Source organism: Pocillopora damicornis, chromosome 13, assembly GCF_964200805.1.
Source record: "Pocillopora damicornis chromosome 13, jaPocDami1.2, whole genome shotgun sequence".
Taxonomy (NCBI): Eukaryota; Metazoa; Cnidaria; class Anthozoa; order Scleractinia; family Pocilloporidae; genus Pocillopora; species Pocillopora damicornis.
In genome coordinates, this window is record NC_142682.1 from 5,064,725 (window position 1) to 5,083,663 (window position 18,939).

An 18,939-nucleotide genomic window follows, 5' to 3' on the forward strand; every position below is an offset into this window, starting at 1 on the left:
TAATACAGCAGCGATATCCTGTTTGGTTGACGTCTTCCCCTTGTGTGGTAACAATTTTTGTTGCAGTTGTAGGTCCAGGAGGATTTTTGCTTCTTGGAACAGGATGAAGGAAACAGACCCCTCGACAATTATCTGTTGAAAGGAACATGAAAATTGACACTGTTTTTTGTTAGACATTTGTGGAGTGGCATTTTGATTAGACGGAAATGTAAGGGGGTTCTCAATAATTTATCTATTAACTTTTATCAAAGTAGCTGGTATTACGGGAACTGTTCCACTAAAGATGATGAACCTTTGTATGAGGTGGTCGAAATAGGCGAAAAGGGTAAGATGGGAAAAAGAACAGATAAGGGGTGGGAAAGGGAGGGAAAAAGCAGCCTATCGTTAATTCAGATTCATGCATAATAATAATGTTCGATAAAGCTAAAATCATTTCTGTTATCTGATCCTTATCAATACCTGATTCTTTCTCGTTAATCCATCCTCTTTGTGCGATGCCAATAATTGTGCTAAAAATCCTTTTATTCCAGGTGGAAATTCCTTATGAATCATCCTGTTAAAGTCATTCGGGACAGGACTTGACTTCTCCCATTTGTCAATAGTCAGAGGTTCGCCATTGATCCAAGTCCAATTACCTGATGTTATATTCATCTCAAGACCAATAAACCATTCACCATATTTACTGCCTACTCGGTTTTGAATCGCATTTTTGATAAATTCCCATTCCTGCTCTGTTTCCATCACCACAAGGTGTTGTTGTGATACTTACAGAGACCATTGCCTGTGGCCACGCTGAACCAGTTGACCAGTTTCTAAAGCTATAACATGAACAAAGCCTCTCTCCATCTACCAAGAAACAAAAGGACAAAACAAATTACAAATATGTTGTTTTAAGCTCTATCAATAATAAACAACAAGAAAGGGGCGGAAGAATGAAGTGTGTGAGCTTGGGTTACGTATCGAACTTTTAGTTTGAACTTTCTGATCTTAAAAAAAAAAAAAAAAAAAAAAAACGACAAGTTTCCATGAAGCCAAGGATTACAACCGAACACGTGACCTCATAGAGGGTGATCGCCACAGTCATTCTTACATTAATCAACAAGATCATTACCTGTTCATATATCCATGTTTTTATTCGTTTTTTTATTTCATTTGTCATCTGCAGTCTTAAGCAAGGCAGAAAGATTAAAGAAACACCACTTGTCTCAAGAAGATCTGGGTTATTTAGATCAAATTTAGATTGAATAGCAGAAGAATTGCAGTTATAGCATAACCACACTCCATACACACGCCAAAAGTCTCAAATCCAGATCTTCAAGTATAACTGAAAAGTAAGGTTTTACAACCCCTGGCCTTCAAAAATCTGGGTTTGAGAGAACCACATCAGATAAACGTCCGTTAGCAAAGCGGGCGATCACAATGAAATGTAAAATACTATTCAATGCTTCCTCAAATCTTTTTTATTTACACACCTTTCGTTAAAAAAGTAAGCATCACAAAGATGATTGATGAAAACAAAAACTGCGAATTTATCTAACAAACCTTCACACCTTCCGCCCGAAATATTTGATACGATGGTAGCATCCCACATTTACGTTACTCGTGTTTAGCTAAATGTCCTGGGTCGTGGGTAGTGGGTAGACGTCGTGGGTCGTGGGTGTGGGTAAAAATTAAAAAAAAAAAAAAAAAGAAAGAAAGAAATATAATGGAAATACAGCTGTACAATTACAGCCTAGATCAAACTTTTGTTTATGAAATATTTCAAATACACACTAATCCCCTCCCCCCACCCCCACATGTTAGTCGAAAGGCGGGTCAGCAGGACACAGGGTCACCACAAAGGCCTTTTCTTCGCCCTGAAAGGCTAAGCACGTCTGGCCGTTTTCGCTGGGGGTTGGGGGGGAGTAGGATAGTGATCAGCTAGGTCTCCCAAGGCGAGTGAGACCTCGGGAGGGTACAAAGTGCCCGGGAACTTTCCCTGTCACGTTTGCTTCTTTGGCAAACTGCCTTTCTGATGTCCGTTTATTCTGAGGAACCGCCTTTTCGTGCAATTGGGGCGGGATGAGGGAGGATGGGGGTTAAGTGTGTACTTGGTGGGGGTAGATCGCTTCACTTATTTTGTTCCTTTCGTTCTTTTTTAATTTTTTTTTTCACCCAAGGTATTTTAATTCATTCTCAATTATAGAGGAGTTAACCTGTCAAGGCGAAAAAAAATCTGTGAAGTGCCCAAAGGCCTTTCTGGTGATCCTGTGTTCTGCGGATCTGCCTTTTAACTGATCTGTGGGGGTGGAGGAGGGAATTGGTAAGCAATTGAAATATTTCGTCGAAATGAGTTGGATCTTGTAACTTTACAATTGTACTTTAATTTCATTTATTTTTATTTTAATATTATTATTATTATTTTTACTTTCACCCACGACCCACACCCACGACCTCTACCCACTACCCACGACCCACGACATGTAGCTACACTCGCGTTACACGCCTGAATTTAGAAGTGACGTCAAATTGTCACTCAAGGAATATGAGCTATCAATACTCGATGTTCTTAAATGTTAACCAAGCAGTCGTGAGGAGCACGGAACCCACAACTAAATGAGAGCTGGTCGAGTTTCCTGAATTACACGTTGCATTTGATTAATTTGTACTTTTGCTTCCTATTCATTTCAATCGACAATCCTTTTACAGCGTGCACTGTGTTAATCGCATAACACTTTAATAATTAGTCGCAATTAAGATAAATTAAATTTTTATGTCACATTTGATCGATGGCCATGTGAATTTGTAACTCCATGTTCGACAACGATCGTGGCACGATATTTTCAATCTTTAAAGGAACCTGTCGCAATGTACATAGGACATACAGCTCCATAGCGACGACTAAATGAAAGCTGTTCAAAGTTCAAAATTCGAGAAAGTCGTTTCAACGGATCAATAAAACATGGATCTATTTCCAAAATGGAAGCCTCTACTTCCTTTTCAATCCAATCGACCATCGTTGTGTAATGTGAAGTGAATGAAGGTAAAATGCGAGAGAATTCTCCTCTAAAGACATCAGAATATTATTTACCAGTCATTTATATAAATGCAAGTCATCTTGCTAGTACATTTTAAAATCTAAGGAGTTGGATGCGTAAGATATCAGATTCGATCTTTAAGTATCAATCTCATACAAACAAAACTCGTGAAGTCTTTAAGGGTTATCTTCAATTTCTTTCCACTTACCAGTTCTCGACAGTAACAAGTCAATTGCAAGCATGATCAATATATGTATCCTCGCTAAATTCATCGTCCTAGGCCTACACGTTTTGGATGAGAAAGTTTGGAAATGTTCTTTTAAAACTTTTCTGGCGGGATTGAGGTCGTCAGGGTCAGGGATTGTCTTGAAAACTTTGCGACACAATTAATGAAAAAGCTTCAACTGAGGATTTTTTCCCCTTCAGCCATCTTCCTGTTTCTCTCTCTCTCTCTCTCTCTCTCTCTCTCTCTTATTCATTTACATGGTCTGTGGCCTTTTGGATAGTTTGACATATTTTAACTGAGTTCAGTTTCGGATGCATTCGGATACACTCAAGCATTAACATACTTAGGAGGTATTTGATTCGCATATTCAGTGTCGCTGTTGGGCGCTAAAAGTTATATTAATCATCTAAAAACCTTAATTTTTTTTAAAATTCACTTAGTTTTCACTTGAACAAGCAAGGGGTGTAATATATTAAAAACACTGAATAAAGCTAGTGTCAGTATTGTGTTAATTCATCAATTTTCTTATGCAACATACCCATACTGACGCGGTATACACAAAGGAAACCTAGAAACTAGAAAGCTAGTGAAGGACGTGGGGTTCTTTGATATGATTGTTAAGCCAACATTCAATACACATTAATTTGATCATTACCATCTACTATTTCCTTCTCAAAAAAAAAAATTATGCTTATGCCATCCTTGTCCGTCGCTCTTGATAAATACTTGTTATAACCGGTCAAAACGCGTTCCACCCCGAGGTTTATCTCGCAATTCTCTTGATTCATGATCTAAAATTAGTCGCCACTATCTAGAAAACAGCTAAAAAATGAAATCAGACATTCGATCAAGAGCTCGCCCGTTATGAACTGGCTTTGCAGCTAAATCAAGCGCCTCTATCTAGAAAACAATTAAATAATGAAACTAGACATTGGATAAAGAACTTGCGCTTTGTGAACTTTAGAATTATCGACGATTTCTTTCACACTTACTTGGTCTTGACAGTAATAAATCGACTCCAAGAAGTATCAGTACCAGTATCTTCGCTGAATTCATCGTTCAATTCTTTGGATGAGGATATATGAAACGCCACAAACGTGGATTAAGGGTACGCTTGGACAACCAAGTGAGATATAGATGGAATTTCCGGTCATTTAAGGTGGAATCACGCCTCAAGGAAAATTGAAAAGTAGCCGTTTACGACTAGTTGATTTCGATCAAGAACAAGGAAATGAAATAGAGAAATTTAGGATGAGAAAACAACACAGTCTCTTAGCTTTTCTCCTTCGCTTTAGGTTATTAAAGAAGAAGGCAAGTGCGACGGTTTATTTCAGATAAAGTAGAGGTGTATTGCATACATTTTTTCGGAATGTTATTAAAAAGCTTTGCTGGTGAGATTGAGGTCGTCAGGGTCTGGCATTGCTTCGGAAACTTTGCGACGCAATTAAGGAAAAATCTTTAATTCAAGACCTAGGTTTTTCCCCTTCATCCATCTTCCTGTCTCTCTCTTATTTCTGATAGTTTGATATATTTTAAGTGTAGTTATTTTAGCTGCAATTAGTTTCGGATGCATTTGGAACCAATGAGATAATTGCCTTGATAAAACTACTTGATCATTCATATCTACATCTCTTATTCCATAATTTTATTGTATTTACTTAACCATCACTTTTTCCAAAAAAAAAAAACCAAACAAAACAAAACAAAACAAAGCAAAACAAAAAAGTAAAACAAAACATCTCTAACCTCTATTATTAAATCTAGGTTTTTGATTGCCTTGCATTTTTAGTTTAAGGGGGCCAAAAGTTTGTCAATAATTCAAATTACTGTTAAATGAAATAAAAATTAAGTTTCTTACTTACTTATTTATTTATTAATAACGTAGATTTGAGCGCGTATTGGTATTCAGGGTACTTTTGGGAATTCGAAGCAGTATTCACGTCACACTCTATAGGTTATTAGGCTCTGCAGTCAGAAAATCAGTCGGACTGAAAATTCTGCAGACACATGCAGGAAATATGAATTGCAGACTAAGAACGAGATTTAAACTGAACTATTGAACAGATAATGTATTCATCTTTATTCGAGTGATAACCGATAAAGAGTAGAAAAAAAAAAAAAAAACTCACACCTAAACCTTATCTAATTATAAGCAATTAGCTTCGTGATAAGGAGTAGGTAAAAATAACAGTCGTGTTAATGATGTGAGCTCCTAACACCATCGCACCATCCCAGCCTTCGAAAATATGCGCATGTGCACTTGCCTTGCCTTCTACTTCATTTTTTCTTTATCAGTGATTGTAACGTCATTAATCATTTGATGTGGGGGGAGGGGGGGGTAACTTTCTAAAGGAATTGTGGTGCTGCGTCAGTGGGAGAGTAAAACAGGGTAATTAAGTATTATTAACTGAGTTGATAACGTAAATTGGCCATCGCAAAGAGTTTAAAAGTTGACGTTTCGAGCGTTAGCCCTTCGTCAGAGCGACTGACGCGCGATTATCTTCGCCTGATAAAACCTTCCGGTCGCTCTCACGATTTAAACTCTTAACGGTGGCCAATTTACATTATCACCTCAGTTTTTGATACTATATTACCCTAATATTTGATTAGATAAAGTCATATTCGCTTCTCCATGGATCTCCGCTGGACTCTACTATTACAGCTCTCTTTGCCTTCCTCTAGGTGGTATTCTCATTACGTTTCCAGGACTGCATGGAACGGCCTCTTCTTTTGTCTAATGAGGGATATGGCCTTAACTGGTGTGTAACCAATTATCGAGCTTACAAAATTTCATTTTGAAATGAGATTTGATAACATTGATAATTAAGAATTGGTATTGTTATGATGCTGTAAAATGATTATTCGCTATTCTAAAACGCTTTTCATTTACTGTTTGTAAACTAAAAACGATGGTGGCCTCGAGTTCTATAAGACAGGATAACATGAGTGAGAGGAGATTGTTTCGACGAGTAAATAGCAAAAACGTAGCGTCCGTAGACATTGAACATATATAAGTTCAAGGACCAATTAGCTCAAAGCGCGATTAAACTAGCTCGGCGTAAACGAAAATGTTGTCTTTCTTTCGTGGCTCTGCAGGGACAAGTACTAAAATAATATTTTATATAATTCCTGGATTAGCTCTAACCGTGAAATTAGTAATTAACTCAAGCATCAACATACTCAGGAGCAGTCATTTATATTCACATTTTCACTTTCGTTGTTTTTTCTCGTAGATTTCATATGTGACGTGTAAGTTCGAGAACCGTCACCTTCGAATTCAGAGGCCTGCAAAGTATTCAGTTTTTATCTGTCTGAAAAATGATGGTTGCATCGACTTGACAGGCATGCTTGATTTATCGAATGTGGTCTCCATTACCTTGGAAACTGTTTCATACTTGTGAAAACGAGTAAACACGACAAAGCAAGTGAGCAAGACTATGCGAAACAATAAAAGCTGCCAAGTGTCATTTAATTTGGATGGAACATTTATTCAGATGAAGCTTCTAATAATATTTCAAAGAGAAGTTGTTCTTGAGGAATTCTTAGTCCGTCTACAAATATTAATTAAAGGTTTATGACAGAGGTTTAGTCATAGAAACAATGTTGACGGTCATATAATACTGACTTCTGCCTGTTTCTTCCTCAAAAATCCATCCTCTTACTAAGGAGACTGTTCAAGGAGCTAAATGATCCCTTCAACACATACTTCTTGCTAGTCAATCCCTTAGAGTCTTTATCGTCAGGAATGAATTTCTGCCCTTTTTTTTTCTTAATAGACAGTGTATTATAATTACTCATTGTGGCAATGAAGATAACAGTTAGAATTGTGTTGGTCATATCATATTGATCTCTGCCTGATTTTTCCTCGTATAAGCGTCCTCTATATAAGTTGCAATCGATGTTGCTAAATGATGTATTCAAATCGTGGTGGTACTCCTCTTGAATCAACCTATTTTAGAAAGTGCATGACCTCTGACCTCTGCGATACCGTTGCAGCGCTCTACCAACTGAGCTAATAAGCTAACTGGGAGTTGGTCACAATGTTGGATCCAAATAAACCTTCCAAGCGGTGAATAATAACTGGAAATATATGAAAGTCATGTATGTGCAACATGTATGATTTTCATATATGTCCAACATAAAGACCAGCTCGCAGTACGCTTGTTAGCTCAGTTAGTCGAGCGCTGCACCGATATCGCAGAGGTAATTGGTTCAAATCCCGTACGGACCTGAATTTTTTTTCAGGTCTCTTTTCAACTAATAGTTCAGTTGTGTTCATAGCTGTGAGATCGCTTATATCTCATTTCTTCACCGCAGTGCACAAGTATGATTTTCATATATTTCCAGACATTATTCTCAATTTATGTTGTCGCAAACACAGCTATTGGGAGTCACGAAACAAAACTTTTCGGAACCTAGTTTCATGTTCTTATCAGAATAAATACCAAATGAAAACACATTCTCTTGAGAAATTAAGTCATGAATGACAGGGGTTCTTTGAAACAAATGGAAGAAAGGGTTTGAGTTCTGGTCAATATTGACTTCTCATATCCTACCTCCAAATCTGAGCGAATGCACTGAGGGAACCAAAAACCATATATGTATAATAATCCAAAAAGAAAAAATAAACAAATAAACAAATAGATAAATAAACAAATAAATAAATAAAGGAGAAAACACAGGAACCCACGTTGCTTGCCCCTTTGCAGAGTGCAGAGATCTTTTGAGTCACACCCACACCTCTCAAACTCGACACACGTAATGAAACTCGCAAGAATGCTATATACCAACTGGCTTGTACTTTAACACAGGAAAGGTCATGAAATTCAGCGAAAATAATAAAAGATGCAGATGATATATACATCCAAAAAAAAGACAAATAAAATAAAAGAGGGTTTAAGAACTTTCTAGAAATGTTACCTGGAAAAAGTAAGGTCACACTACAAATAATGAATGTTTTGTGTCGTATGCCATATTTGCTGATTTTAGCAAATCTCCAAGTTAATAGATGAAAAGAAACGCTACAGTTTTCCTATAAACATTTCGCCTACATGCTTTTTCCTAAACGTTAAATTTTCCACTCCTACAAATTATCTCGAAAGTTGTTTACATTTCTTAACTTCATCGATCAATTAGCTATAAAGTGAGGTGTATTTGATAAAGTGACCGCTTAGAATTGCATGAAAAGGGTGTTTGAGAGAAGCCTGTCGAAGTCGTAGATTTTAAATGGCATCCAGGACAAAATGTCACCCTTTACAGGATTTCAGGGAGTAAGGTGAACGCACGCACACGGCACGCTCGCACGCTAAAACAAAAGAACTAGCTTTTAACACGTTAGCTGCGTGTTAGTTACTTGCCTCATTAAGGTCACAGCCATCGTCTTGCTTCACACGGTAGAAACAAAGGAACGTGTCAAGATCTTGCTTACAACTTTGCGCGATATAACACGGTGACCGTGGCAACTTTATGACACGTATCTTAAAGTTGAAGTTGCTTTCGATTTGTACAAGAAGTACGTCCTAAGCTGTAAGATTTTTTAGCTCACCAATACGCCCGGCCGATACGCCTGGCTGATACGATACTCAATATCTATTGCAACTTCGGTCGCTAAATCGCCAAACAAAAAGGAATATCTCGACTTGTTGTCCACCATTTAAAACTGTGTTTGAGTTTTTTTCCTTCATTTCCTTCGAATTCCTCATTTTCTTAAAACAGCTTGCAAAACACGGGCTGAACGAGCAAAGCCCTCTGCTCGTGAAATTGTGCATGAGCTTTTGAAGGCAGCGAGCACAACCTTTTAAAAATAATTAGAGCGAGCCTGTATGATGCAAAGCAAATGGCTTCTTAGTTGAAGGTAAATTGTGTTCTCACCGTGTTTGTCCGCTATGCTAATCTCCGAGGCATTATTTATCTATATTGTTAAATTTGTTACTCCGTGTAATACAGTGGTAGGCGTTTGCGCTCTCTTAATTGGCGGTGCGGGGTCAACAATTATTAATCATGGCAGTGTCCAAAAGATTTTTTGATGGTTTTTAGAAACGAAGTAATGGATTATAACGGGGAATTAAATTATTGTTGTAGCTTTCTGGCAATGGTAGATATTTGACCTCAAAGTTATCAAATATTTGGATGAATCGAAAAGTTAAAAAAAAAAAAAAAAACAGTCATTTATTTGCCTTGACAAACTGTAAGTCAAATTGACTGATACTTGCGTCGTGCATTTATTAAGGATGCTACAATATGTATACAATCTCCCAGGGTAATCGGTTAAATAACATTGCAGTGATGTTTTCATAAATTTACGTATACTGAAGCGATTTCTCTGATTAAAACCACGAAAAAACCAGGGGATCTATCTTTCCACGGAAATAACCAAAAAATGAACCGTTTTGTATCTTTGAGTGTTGGAGTAGATAAAGTTTCATTGAAATCGTTGAGATGACATGTAGCGTTTGGTGCTCTCGTGGACGCACTCTCAAATCAGCTGACGGCAGCCATGCCAGCTCTGTATGGATGAATTTTCAGTTTCGTGATTCCAACTCCTTTTTTTCCATTAGAAAATGCTTAGATGAGTTTCGAACTTTGAAGGAAATTTGTCTTTGTCAATAAAAACTTTTTGCACATAATTAATGCAAAGCGTGTCTTTGGTATCTACATCAGTTGCGTTGGATTGATAGGAAAGCATAGAATGAGGATGTCGTATGCACAGTTTTTCAGTGTAATTAAGTTAAGATATTTTTTTTAGTTTTTTTTGTTTATTTCCTTTTTCATTCATTTTCCCACCAATATAAAAATAACTAGTAAAATAAAAATAAAAGCGGATTCAACCGCGCTTCTCTTTTTCACTATTGGAGAACTGAAGTCGAACTCATTCAATAGCCTAAATTATGTTACGGTACAATAGTCAGACAATCGATTAGACCGAGCGTTTTGCAGACACAGGAGATATGCCTACTGGAATGAATGCATAACTGATACAGAGATGTTGAAATAGCACAAAACTGAAAGGCAAGACCATAATTTCTTCATCTTTATTTACGCGTTTACAAGATGGGGGAGGGCGGTGTGGAAATTGTGGCTTCGCAGACAGAGATACATACCGTCGACATTTTGTTTACCTCGGCTTTTTAGGATGGCGATAGTCATCTTAATTACGAACAATCCACTTAACAAGCATTTACATAATCAGGATCAGGTATTTGATTCACAATTTCTTCCCCTCGACAGTAACATACCATATGTGTTGAAATAGCACAACTACTGAAAGACAAGATATTAATGTATTCTTCTTTATTTAAGCCTTTGCATGATGGGTGGGAGCGGGGGGGGGGGGGATTGTGGCTTTGCAGAGACACATACCATCGATATTTTGTTTACTTCAGCTTTTTAGGACTACCGATAGTCATCTTAATTACGAACAATCCACTTAACAAGCATTAACATAATCAGGATCAGGTATTTGATTCACATATTCAATGTCGCTGCCTTCTGTTGATTTCACAAGGGAAGCGTACGTTCGGAAACCATCGTTTTCAGAGGTCTGCAAAATATTAAGTTTTTTTTGTTTCAAAAATTGTTTATTATTGACCTGGCTAGCTTGGTAATGCTGGAAAACGCGACTAAAATCGCCAGTGCAAATGAAAAAAAATGAAATTGAACGAAACCATAAACGCTGCCCAGTAAAAGCTAGACATTTTTTCAAGTACATTTCTATTGAAGGTTTCGTTAGATAATGCACTTAAAACTTATTGCCTGTTTCCAAGTTATATAATATGGAAAGTTTTATGTCAAAAGACCACAGTCAAAGTGCGTCATAGTCGACACATAAGTGCAGGGAAAAGGGGCTCATGCAGAAAGCAAAGAGGAACTGTTAAAAAGTTGAAAAAAAGGAAGTATAGCACATCCGTTAGTCCCTCTTTTGAAAGGCTCACACTGGGTAATTCTAATTTCGTTGTAGGTATAATTACCATCATTGACTCCGGAAACAGTTCGGTGTATACATCCTCCTGCTGGACGAGCGATTCGCTATGGAGCCTCTCATTCCCGGTTCCATTTCCCGAAGCAGACTCTAGCCGGGCACCAACATTCAGAACATTTAATGGCAAGCTCTCTTGAGAGTCACGTCGATTCCTGTATAATGAGGGCAAAAAGAATAAACAAACAAAGGTTTATTATTAATAACCTTTGAAAATACAATTAGACTGACTGCCAACAGGAAGACAAGCAAACTTTTGAAATTTTAAACAACTAGCAACGAGCAGCACCCCATATTTATTTGACGAAGATTCATGAATACGATATCTACTGAAATTGTTAGAAAACCTACGGAGTTCCAGAGCAGAGCCATTTAAGGCATTATGATATTGTTCTCTCGTAGATTGGTGGGATGCCCTGTGCTCTAGTGAGAGCCGATCGCCTTCGTGAAATCGCCAAATCTACTCTGGAATGAAATCTATTGGAATGACGATTTCTGCATCGATGGGCACGAGGAAACTAGTTTCAGCCTATCAAAAGCGCCGATCAAAAAATTTGTGCTACTGGTTATAATCACCATTTGAATAAGATTTCCTTGTTCTCCTCCTTAAAACTTGTTTTATCACTGCTTTTTTTTTCTTCTAATTTTTGAATTTATTGTTATAGTTCCACCAATACTTATATGCTCTCTTTTTCGAGCATTCTTGCTTTCAAGTAAGTAAATATGGGAATAGGACAAATTATTTAGGCTCTTGCCCACTGGTTTTTAGGCAGCTACAACTGCATGATCTGTCTGGCTTTTGTCACTTTTTAAAGCATAGAGCCATCTCCCTCTGCATTTTTGGGTAAGTGTTTTACCATTCCAAGACGGCCGAAAACTCTTTGTTTCACTCCGAAAACAAACCAAGTAAATAGTTAAAATGGATGCCACAGAGAAAATGTATGCCTTCCGAATGATTAATTTTTATGTATTGTTTGAGCGATGCCTTCGGCGTCAATTTACATGTGCGCCAGACTTAATAAGTGACGAATAAACGTGACTCAGAAGCAACTTACATTTTGACAGCTTTGTTTCTTGAGGCTAATGGATGAAATCAAGTACCACCGTTAGTAGCAAATGCAGAAATAAATAACTTTGTTTTCTTCGAAAGGTTTCAATAGGTTGTTGGAAAAAAAAAAAAGACGCCAGCCTTCCCGCGATTTGTCGGTTCATCCGGCAGCATTTTAGTGGAACACGTACATGTACTTGGTACCTCAGTTAACAAATTAACAACTTGACAGCCAAGAGGTAGTCGCGCAGCTTATTGGTGATGTGACCAACTATTTACTTTGAGCACGTCATTTAAGAGGGTTATTTTCCTCGGATCTGTCGTAGCGTAATTTCATGATCCTTTAAGTATGATTTTTTCAGATCCAGTCGGTCTTACAAGGCAGCATAGTATTGAAGTCCAGGACACTTTGGACTTAAAAGGTGTAATTTATTTATTTGCCACAACTCGGTTTTTATTTCCTTTTCTTTTTTTATTTGTTCTCATTGTAGTTATTATTATTTTTTTCGCCTTTACTCACTTCTTTTACTTAGGTTTAGCTTCTTTGCCAATTACATTCATCTACATCTCTAGAATTATTGTTTAATCATTACTGAATGATATGATAATCAAGCTTGCCCCTAAATTGCCTTGATAATAGAGATGGCTAAAAGTCAAGTCGAATTTAAAGGAAAACGCAAATAAATTCCAAATACCTATTTCTTGCTGGTTTTTTCGCAGCAGTATCAAAACCACGGCGAGGATGATCATCACTATGAACAACAATGCTGCTAAAATAACGATTGCTAGATAAAGGTTGTCTTTCTTGAGGTCATCGACCTTTGTCACTACTGGAAATGTGGTCGTCGGGGACCGTCAACAGAGGTTTGAAAATAAATAGAAAAAATACGAGCTAATAGTTAGGTTGACCCTAATTATATAGGACAACACAAGGAAAGGAAGGAAAAGAGAGAGGGCTGTTTGAAAGTCTCGCATAGGGAATCCCAAGGGTCACCAGTTTGTAGAGCTTAAAAAAGTTGAAAGCCTTTTCCCTTTGAATAAGAAACCTCGGCTGAACTTTCTTTGTTGATTTGCCCGTGGTAGGAATGAGGTCAGTTTTTTAAGTCCCCGGGCTTTATGCGTTTTGAGTACTAACTCTTTAATTTAAATTTTTTTCCCATATCGTCTTTTTTAGCGACTGGCAACTCGTCTACAAAATATGTAGCAACAATTTCGGCTTTGTTATCTGATTGCTTCTGGGTGGCTCAAGGCTAGGTTTGGAAGGAATCTAGAATGGGTGTGAGGATCGGTATAGGCACCATAATACGAAACAGTGAGCGTCAAAAAGAGACAATCCGGGAAAAATGCTGAATTGGGTGCATTTCCACTACAGACATAGACAATGTACCACCCAATATCTATGCAAAGAAAAAGACCAACGAACCGAAACAAAAGACATAACCAAAGTACAAACCAGTTTCCGGCAGGCAGATTGCAGCTGCTTCTCTTACAAGCCATTTCTGCACAAAGAAAAGAAAAGCAACACAATCACTAGTTATTGAGATACGGCCAGACTGCGCCAAAAAAAAACATCCAAGGTAAGGTACTGAAATGTCAAATGAAACCTTGAATACTTACCCCGTTACGTTCTGTGACTCCTCTTACATGCACCTTGTAATGCGTCCCTGGCTTAAGAGGAGCATTCTCATAACCGCCGTATGTCTTCCCATTTCCAAGAACAAACTCCACAGGTAGTTTTCGTCTTTCAAACATGGCCGCAATGTAGAAACGATCGCCATTTGTTTGCGCTTCCTTAAAGCCGTATATGTACTCCGGGAGGGCGGATGCTTCACGACAAGCTCTGGCTGCTCCGAGCAATTCTACTATGATCTCATGCCGACTGAATGGGGAAATGTTTCAAAAAGGTCAGTTTTCATGTAAAGTAGTAATAATAAACAAGTAACTTTGGTGTTTCAATAAAAAGAGAGGCAGATTATGTTACCATTAACTCGGCAGTGTCGCCCGAAAATATTGTTGGGAAATGAAATAATGTTCTTGTCTAAAACGCATTACACTCGTTAGGAGAATTTTCCTTTTTTGTTATGGAGGTATATATAACTTGATCATTAATTCTTTAGAGTCTTTGCAGCGAAGATTGGCCATTGTTCAACTTGTTCAATCTACTTTCTGCATATTAACTTTTAGGATAATAACTTTTAAAGAATTTCCTTATTTAGGGGAAGATTGCTGAATTTTTCAACGATCTCAGAGTGAAAGATGTTACTCAGTGAAAGACATAGGTATAACTGAAAAGAAAAAAAAAAGTCGATCTAAGTACTCCTACGGCCTTACGATTAGTATCACTTCTGCTTTGTTCTCCAGTTTTGGACAAGTCATTATCCATCGCCTGGAAGGAGGGGGGAGGGGGGTGCGGTTGGGGAATTTTTGAAGGATTTACGTTAAGTGGTGGTGTAAAGATAAAACTTTCCCGATCCGCCCAAAAGGCTATGCACGCCCCCACTGTTTCCTTTCTATAGCTCTTCTTTTACTCTCTTAGTGACAACAACTGACTCCCCCTCCCCTTGCCCCCTAATTCGTCCTCCCATGAAACCCTAAGATGACCCCAAACCTCCCAGACCACCCCCCCCCCCACCTTTTTGGAATACAAGAATGGAAGAATGGCTGGACGATAAATTACAAAAGCCAGTCTTACAGACGGATTTCCCAGCACTCACATGATCTCTCCGTTAGTGTTATCGGATGGTGATAAAGAGATCGTAATTGTTTTTGTCGTGACGTCAACTTTGACAACTTGGGGGAGTTTGGGAGCAGGAGGACCTGAAAACAAAAGAAAAAAAGTAAAAATGCTAAAATATTTCATCACCGAGATCCTTTCAGATGACACAAAAAAAAAGTTATAGATAAAACCGGACCTTTGGTCATTTAAAGAAATGAACAAACTAGTGGCCCAATTTTCACATCCTAAGTAACGTAAAAATCTTTACTTTTGCGTATTGTCCGTGTATTTGTCTGTCTATAATGTGTCTGTCTGTACAAGTATATCTCTGTCAATCGGTCTATCTATATGTCTAGCTGGTAATTTAGTGTTAACAACGGAGTTGAAAACGTAAATTAGCCACCGTTAAGGGTAAAAAAGCTGACGTCTCAGCACACTGACGTTTCACCACACTATGGTGCTGACGTTTCAGCACCACAGTTTCTTTAGAAACTTACCCTCTTTATTTATCTGTCTGTCTATCTGCCCATCCCTCCCTACGCCTACTTGTTTCCCTCTTTACTACTCGAAGATTGAGTGAGTTGCTTGCTGACCCCATTCAAATTATCAAACTAAAATCCATCCCAGTTAAGTTGAGAACGAAGGGGGCACATGGCAGTAATGCACTGGGCCAATGTTCTACAAGCTGAACTACAGTTCCAACATGTTCACACCAACAAACAAAACATTTTCACATACGTTTTGATGGTGTCTCCACCAACGCAGAATCACTTTTGGCTCCATACCCTTTGGCTGTTTTTGCTTTCACATAAACACTATATTGTGTACCAGGCTTCAACTTTTCCACTGATATCTCAGTGCTCCGAGAGGTTTCGTCTAAAACTATTTCATGGTTATGTTGAAAGGAAGTGTTACATGCTCTTTTACCCTCAAAGTATACCTGAAAATCGAGGAAGATACAACATCTCAGAGAAAGACAAACAAATGCAGTGGTAATGAGAAGGGGAAAATTCGTTCTGAATTCAGAGAAAATTGACACACTTAAACTTCAGGGTTCCGATGGTAGGAAATGGACTGTGGTTCCTTCCTTCTCTTCCGGGTTTTTTAATTTGAAAGCTTACATGTGTTATTACTGAAAAGAACATAACACAACGGGACCTGATGATAGAACCATAAACCTCCAAAGCGTGCTCGTCACTAGGGCATTATCCCTCAAAAATTGAAGCTTTCGATTACATGAGCATGACAAAATGCATTCTAGCAGAATAGTCATCACACATTTTAACCAAGCTCGAAAAAATTACCAAATGAACAAATTCACAGCGAAACAAACACTAAACAGAAACAAAACGAGACAAAAAAGCAAAGCAAACAAAATCAGACACTCAAATAACGCAATATGGCAATATCTCATGCAAAATTTACGAAAATCGGCTGATTTATTTTGGGCCTACAGGGCGTGAAATTAACTTTTTTTTTTTTCTGATAGCCACTTGGCTACTAAATTTTTCAAAGTGGTAGCCAATTAGCTATTTCTAAAGACAAACAAAACCTCTTTTTGTGCTGTCAGCGTTCTAGATAGACCCTCTAAAATTAAGTTAAAAAAAAAGGATCTTAAATATGCTACAAAGTGGACGCTAGAATGAATGATATTCAACGTTCAAGCTCACGTAAATCCAAGATTGTGTCTGGTTATCGATCGAGACGCATGTGCTGCGTTTTGGAAACCAACTTAACCAGGAAGTTTGCCGCGGATTTAATTTGTCTTTGCAAATCCTTTTAATTCACAGTATATCTCTAGGTAAGATTAAGATGAAGTATTCTAGTCGCCAATTTGGCGACTAATTTTCAGGATTTGGTCGCCAAAGTGAAACATTTAGTCGCATTGGCGCCTGTATTAGGCGCAATTTCACGCCCTAGCCTATCTTTGTTGTAGTTGTGGCTGTTGTTTAGGGTCTCACTTGACTTGTAAAAAATATCTTACATGATTACAAGATAGTTTTCAGCCAAGACTGAAATGTAAACTTGCACGCTTCGAGACCATTACTTCGCCTGAATAAATTTTTGATAGGTTTGATATTGAACGGATTTTTACAGTGTAGCTCACCGAGTACTTAGTGATAATTCCGTTGTGGTCCTGGGGATCCTTCCATGTAACAGAAATTCCACCTTTGTCAAGTTTCGTAGTGACATCTCTGGGCTGACTTGGGACTACAACAAATCATAACAATTGCTTTGAGATCAAAAAATTGTATGACGAAGATACGGAACGCTTGTAGAGGAGTTAAATTGTAATCGGTGTGAAAATACTTGAAGTGTTAGTGTTCCCATGCGTGTACCATTCGCGGAACAGATCTAGATCAATTATTGGTGTCAATGAAAGGGTAGAACATTTGCGCGTGTGCGAACGTTGAAATAACTAGATGAAGTGCTTCCAGGCTGTCAGAACCAAAATTTATCTCAAACGTTAGAAACAGCGATACCAGCTAGTAAGTTACGGTGTTTAGAGGCGTATAACGGTTTTTGTAAATCAACAAGATACCCGTAAATGAAAAACAGGATAACCCGTAAATTACACGAATGCGTAGGTTCGTGCAACTTTTTTGGTCTTTGAAAAAATTTACTCGTGCTTATTTATTCCAAATTGCTCTCGAAATCAAGTGATTACCCGTACAAATGGTTTCATTTATTGAGAAAAGAAGAGAAGAGAGAAAATCTTCGACCAGCTTCGTTCAATATGAAAAGGTATGCACTATACCTCCTTCTTTTGTTCTTGCTGTGGCGTGAGCCATTTCCCCAGGTTTAATTGTAACGGCCTGGATTGTGAACGTGTAGTCTGTATAATACTTGAGACCTTGTATCAGCCTTCTGTGTTGCTGCATGTCTGACTCCTCGTCAGCGCTCTGGTTGCGTACGTTTCCGACCTGTGAGCCGGTTTTAGTATTGTAGATCTTTATGTAATAGAACCTTACAACTCCATTAGAATTATCAGGCTCCTTCCATGTAAGATAAACATCAGTACCTGTTACAACCTGAGCCCTAAACTCCTTTGGCGGTCCAGGACCTAGGATGCAAAAAGGAAATAAATTAAAGTAACAATAAGAATAAACAAAAATAATCAACCCACCAATCCATCGAACAAGTGATCATACATTCAGTTATTTAAGCGACGGAGTTCCCATTCTATAGTTATTTTAGTGTAAATACGATCGTAAGAAGATGAGAACGAGAAAAGCATGTAAATCACGAAGCAAAGGCGACCGCTGAGCTTTTCATGAACCATGAACTATTTCCAACATTCATTGTCATCAACCACTTCGAGGTTATCATGGAATCAATAACACAATTCATCATAATTCATTGTTATAATTGACCATTCCAGTAGTCGCTGCATCTTCTCTCTTTTAATTCAAAATTAATTCTTCCCAATTGTTTCCTACAGCAAATAAATGTCTGGCACTTGAACCCACGACCTCCAGCCCGGTAGTCCGACGTTCTAAAACATGAAAAATCTAGTTTCCCGGAATACAAGTAACACTTGAAAACCATGAATCATTAGTATTTACTTACTATCTTCGAAAGTTGTGACATTGAATACTTCAGAAGCATTTCCCGGTTTCGATGTACGACCCCTGACTTTCACATAGTAAGTCGTATATTTGTTCAAGCCGTCTATAATACGTTTACGCGTGCTTCCAGTCACGTTTTGCTCACTACTTTGTACGTCCTTGCTGGTTCCAAACAATATTACATACTCTCCTATGACTCCATTAGGGTGAGCTGGTTCCTCCCACGTTACAAGAATTGAAACAGAAGAAACGGCCTGAACTTTAACATTGAGCGGACGGCTTGGACCTTTTAAAATGAATAACAGTACAAGATTTGAATAAGTTTGAGTGGTTATGTGGCAACATACATACATGCACACTTGTATGCACAGTGCCCATAAGAGTCTCT

The 18,939-nt window shown here is 38.0% G+C and overlaps 1 protein-coding gene across 1 annotated transcript in view; it reads right to left on the reverse strand.

Moving 5' to 3' along the window:
- Positions 1–10,519: 10,519 nt before the first annotated feature.
- Positions 10,520–18,939, reverse strand: part of LOC149035104 (receptor-type tyrosine-protein phosphatase F-like) — a 111,957-nt gene continuing 103,537 nt past the window's right edge. Inside the window, exons 7-17 of the mRNA XM_089192600.1 lie at positions 18,553–18,837; positions 17,741–18,046; positions 17,090–17,193; positions 15,721–15,922; positions 14,981–15,083; positions 13,884–14,145; positions 13,720–13,765; positions 12,962–13,096; positions 12,274–12,298; positions 11,211–11,373; positions 10,520–10,783 (exon numbers count right to left, since the gene is read on the reverse strand). Coding sequence (XP_089048726.1) covers positions 10,670–10,783; positions 11,211–11,373; positions 12,274–12,298; positions 12,962–13,096; positions 13,720–13,765; positions 13,884–14,145; positions 14,981–15,083; positions 15,721–15,922; positions 17,090–17,193; positions 17,741–18,046; positions 18,553–18,837 — 1,745 coding nt within the window. The 3' untranslated portion in view covers positions 10,520–10,669. The remainder of the gene's footprint in view (positions 10,784–11,210; positions 11,374–12,273; positions 12,299–12,961; positions 13,097–13,719; positions 13,766–13,883; positions 14,146–14,980; positions 15,084–15,720; positions 15,923–17,089; positions 17,194–17,740; positions 18,047–18,552; positions 18,838–18,939) is intronic.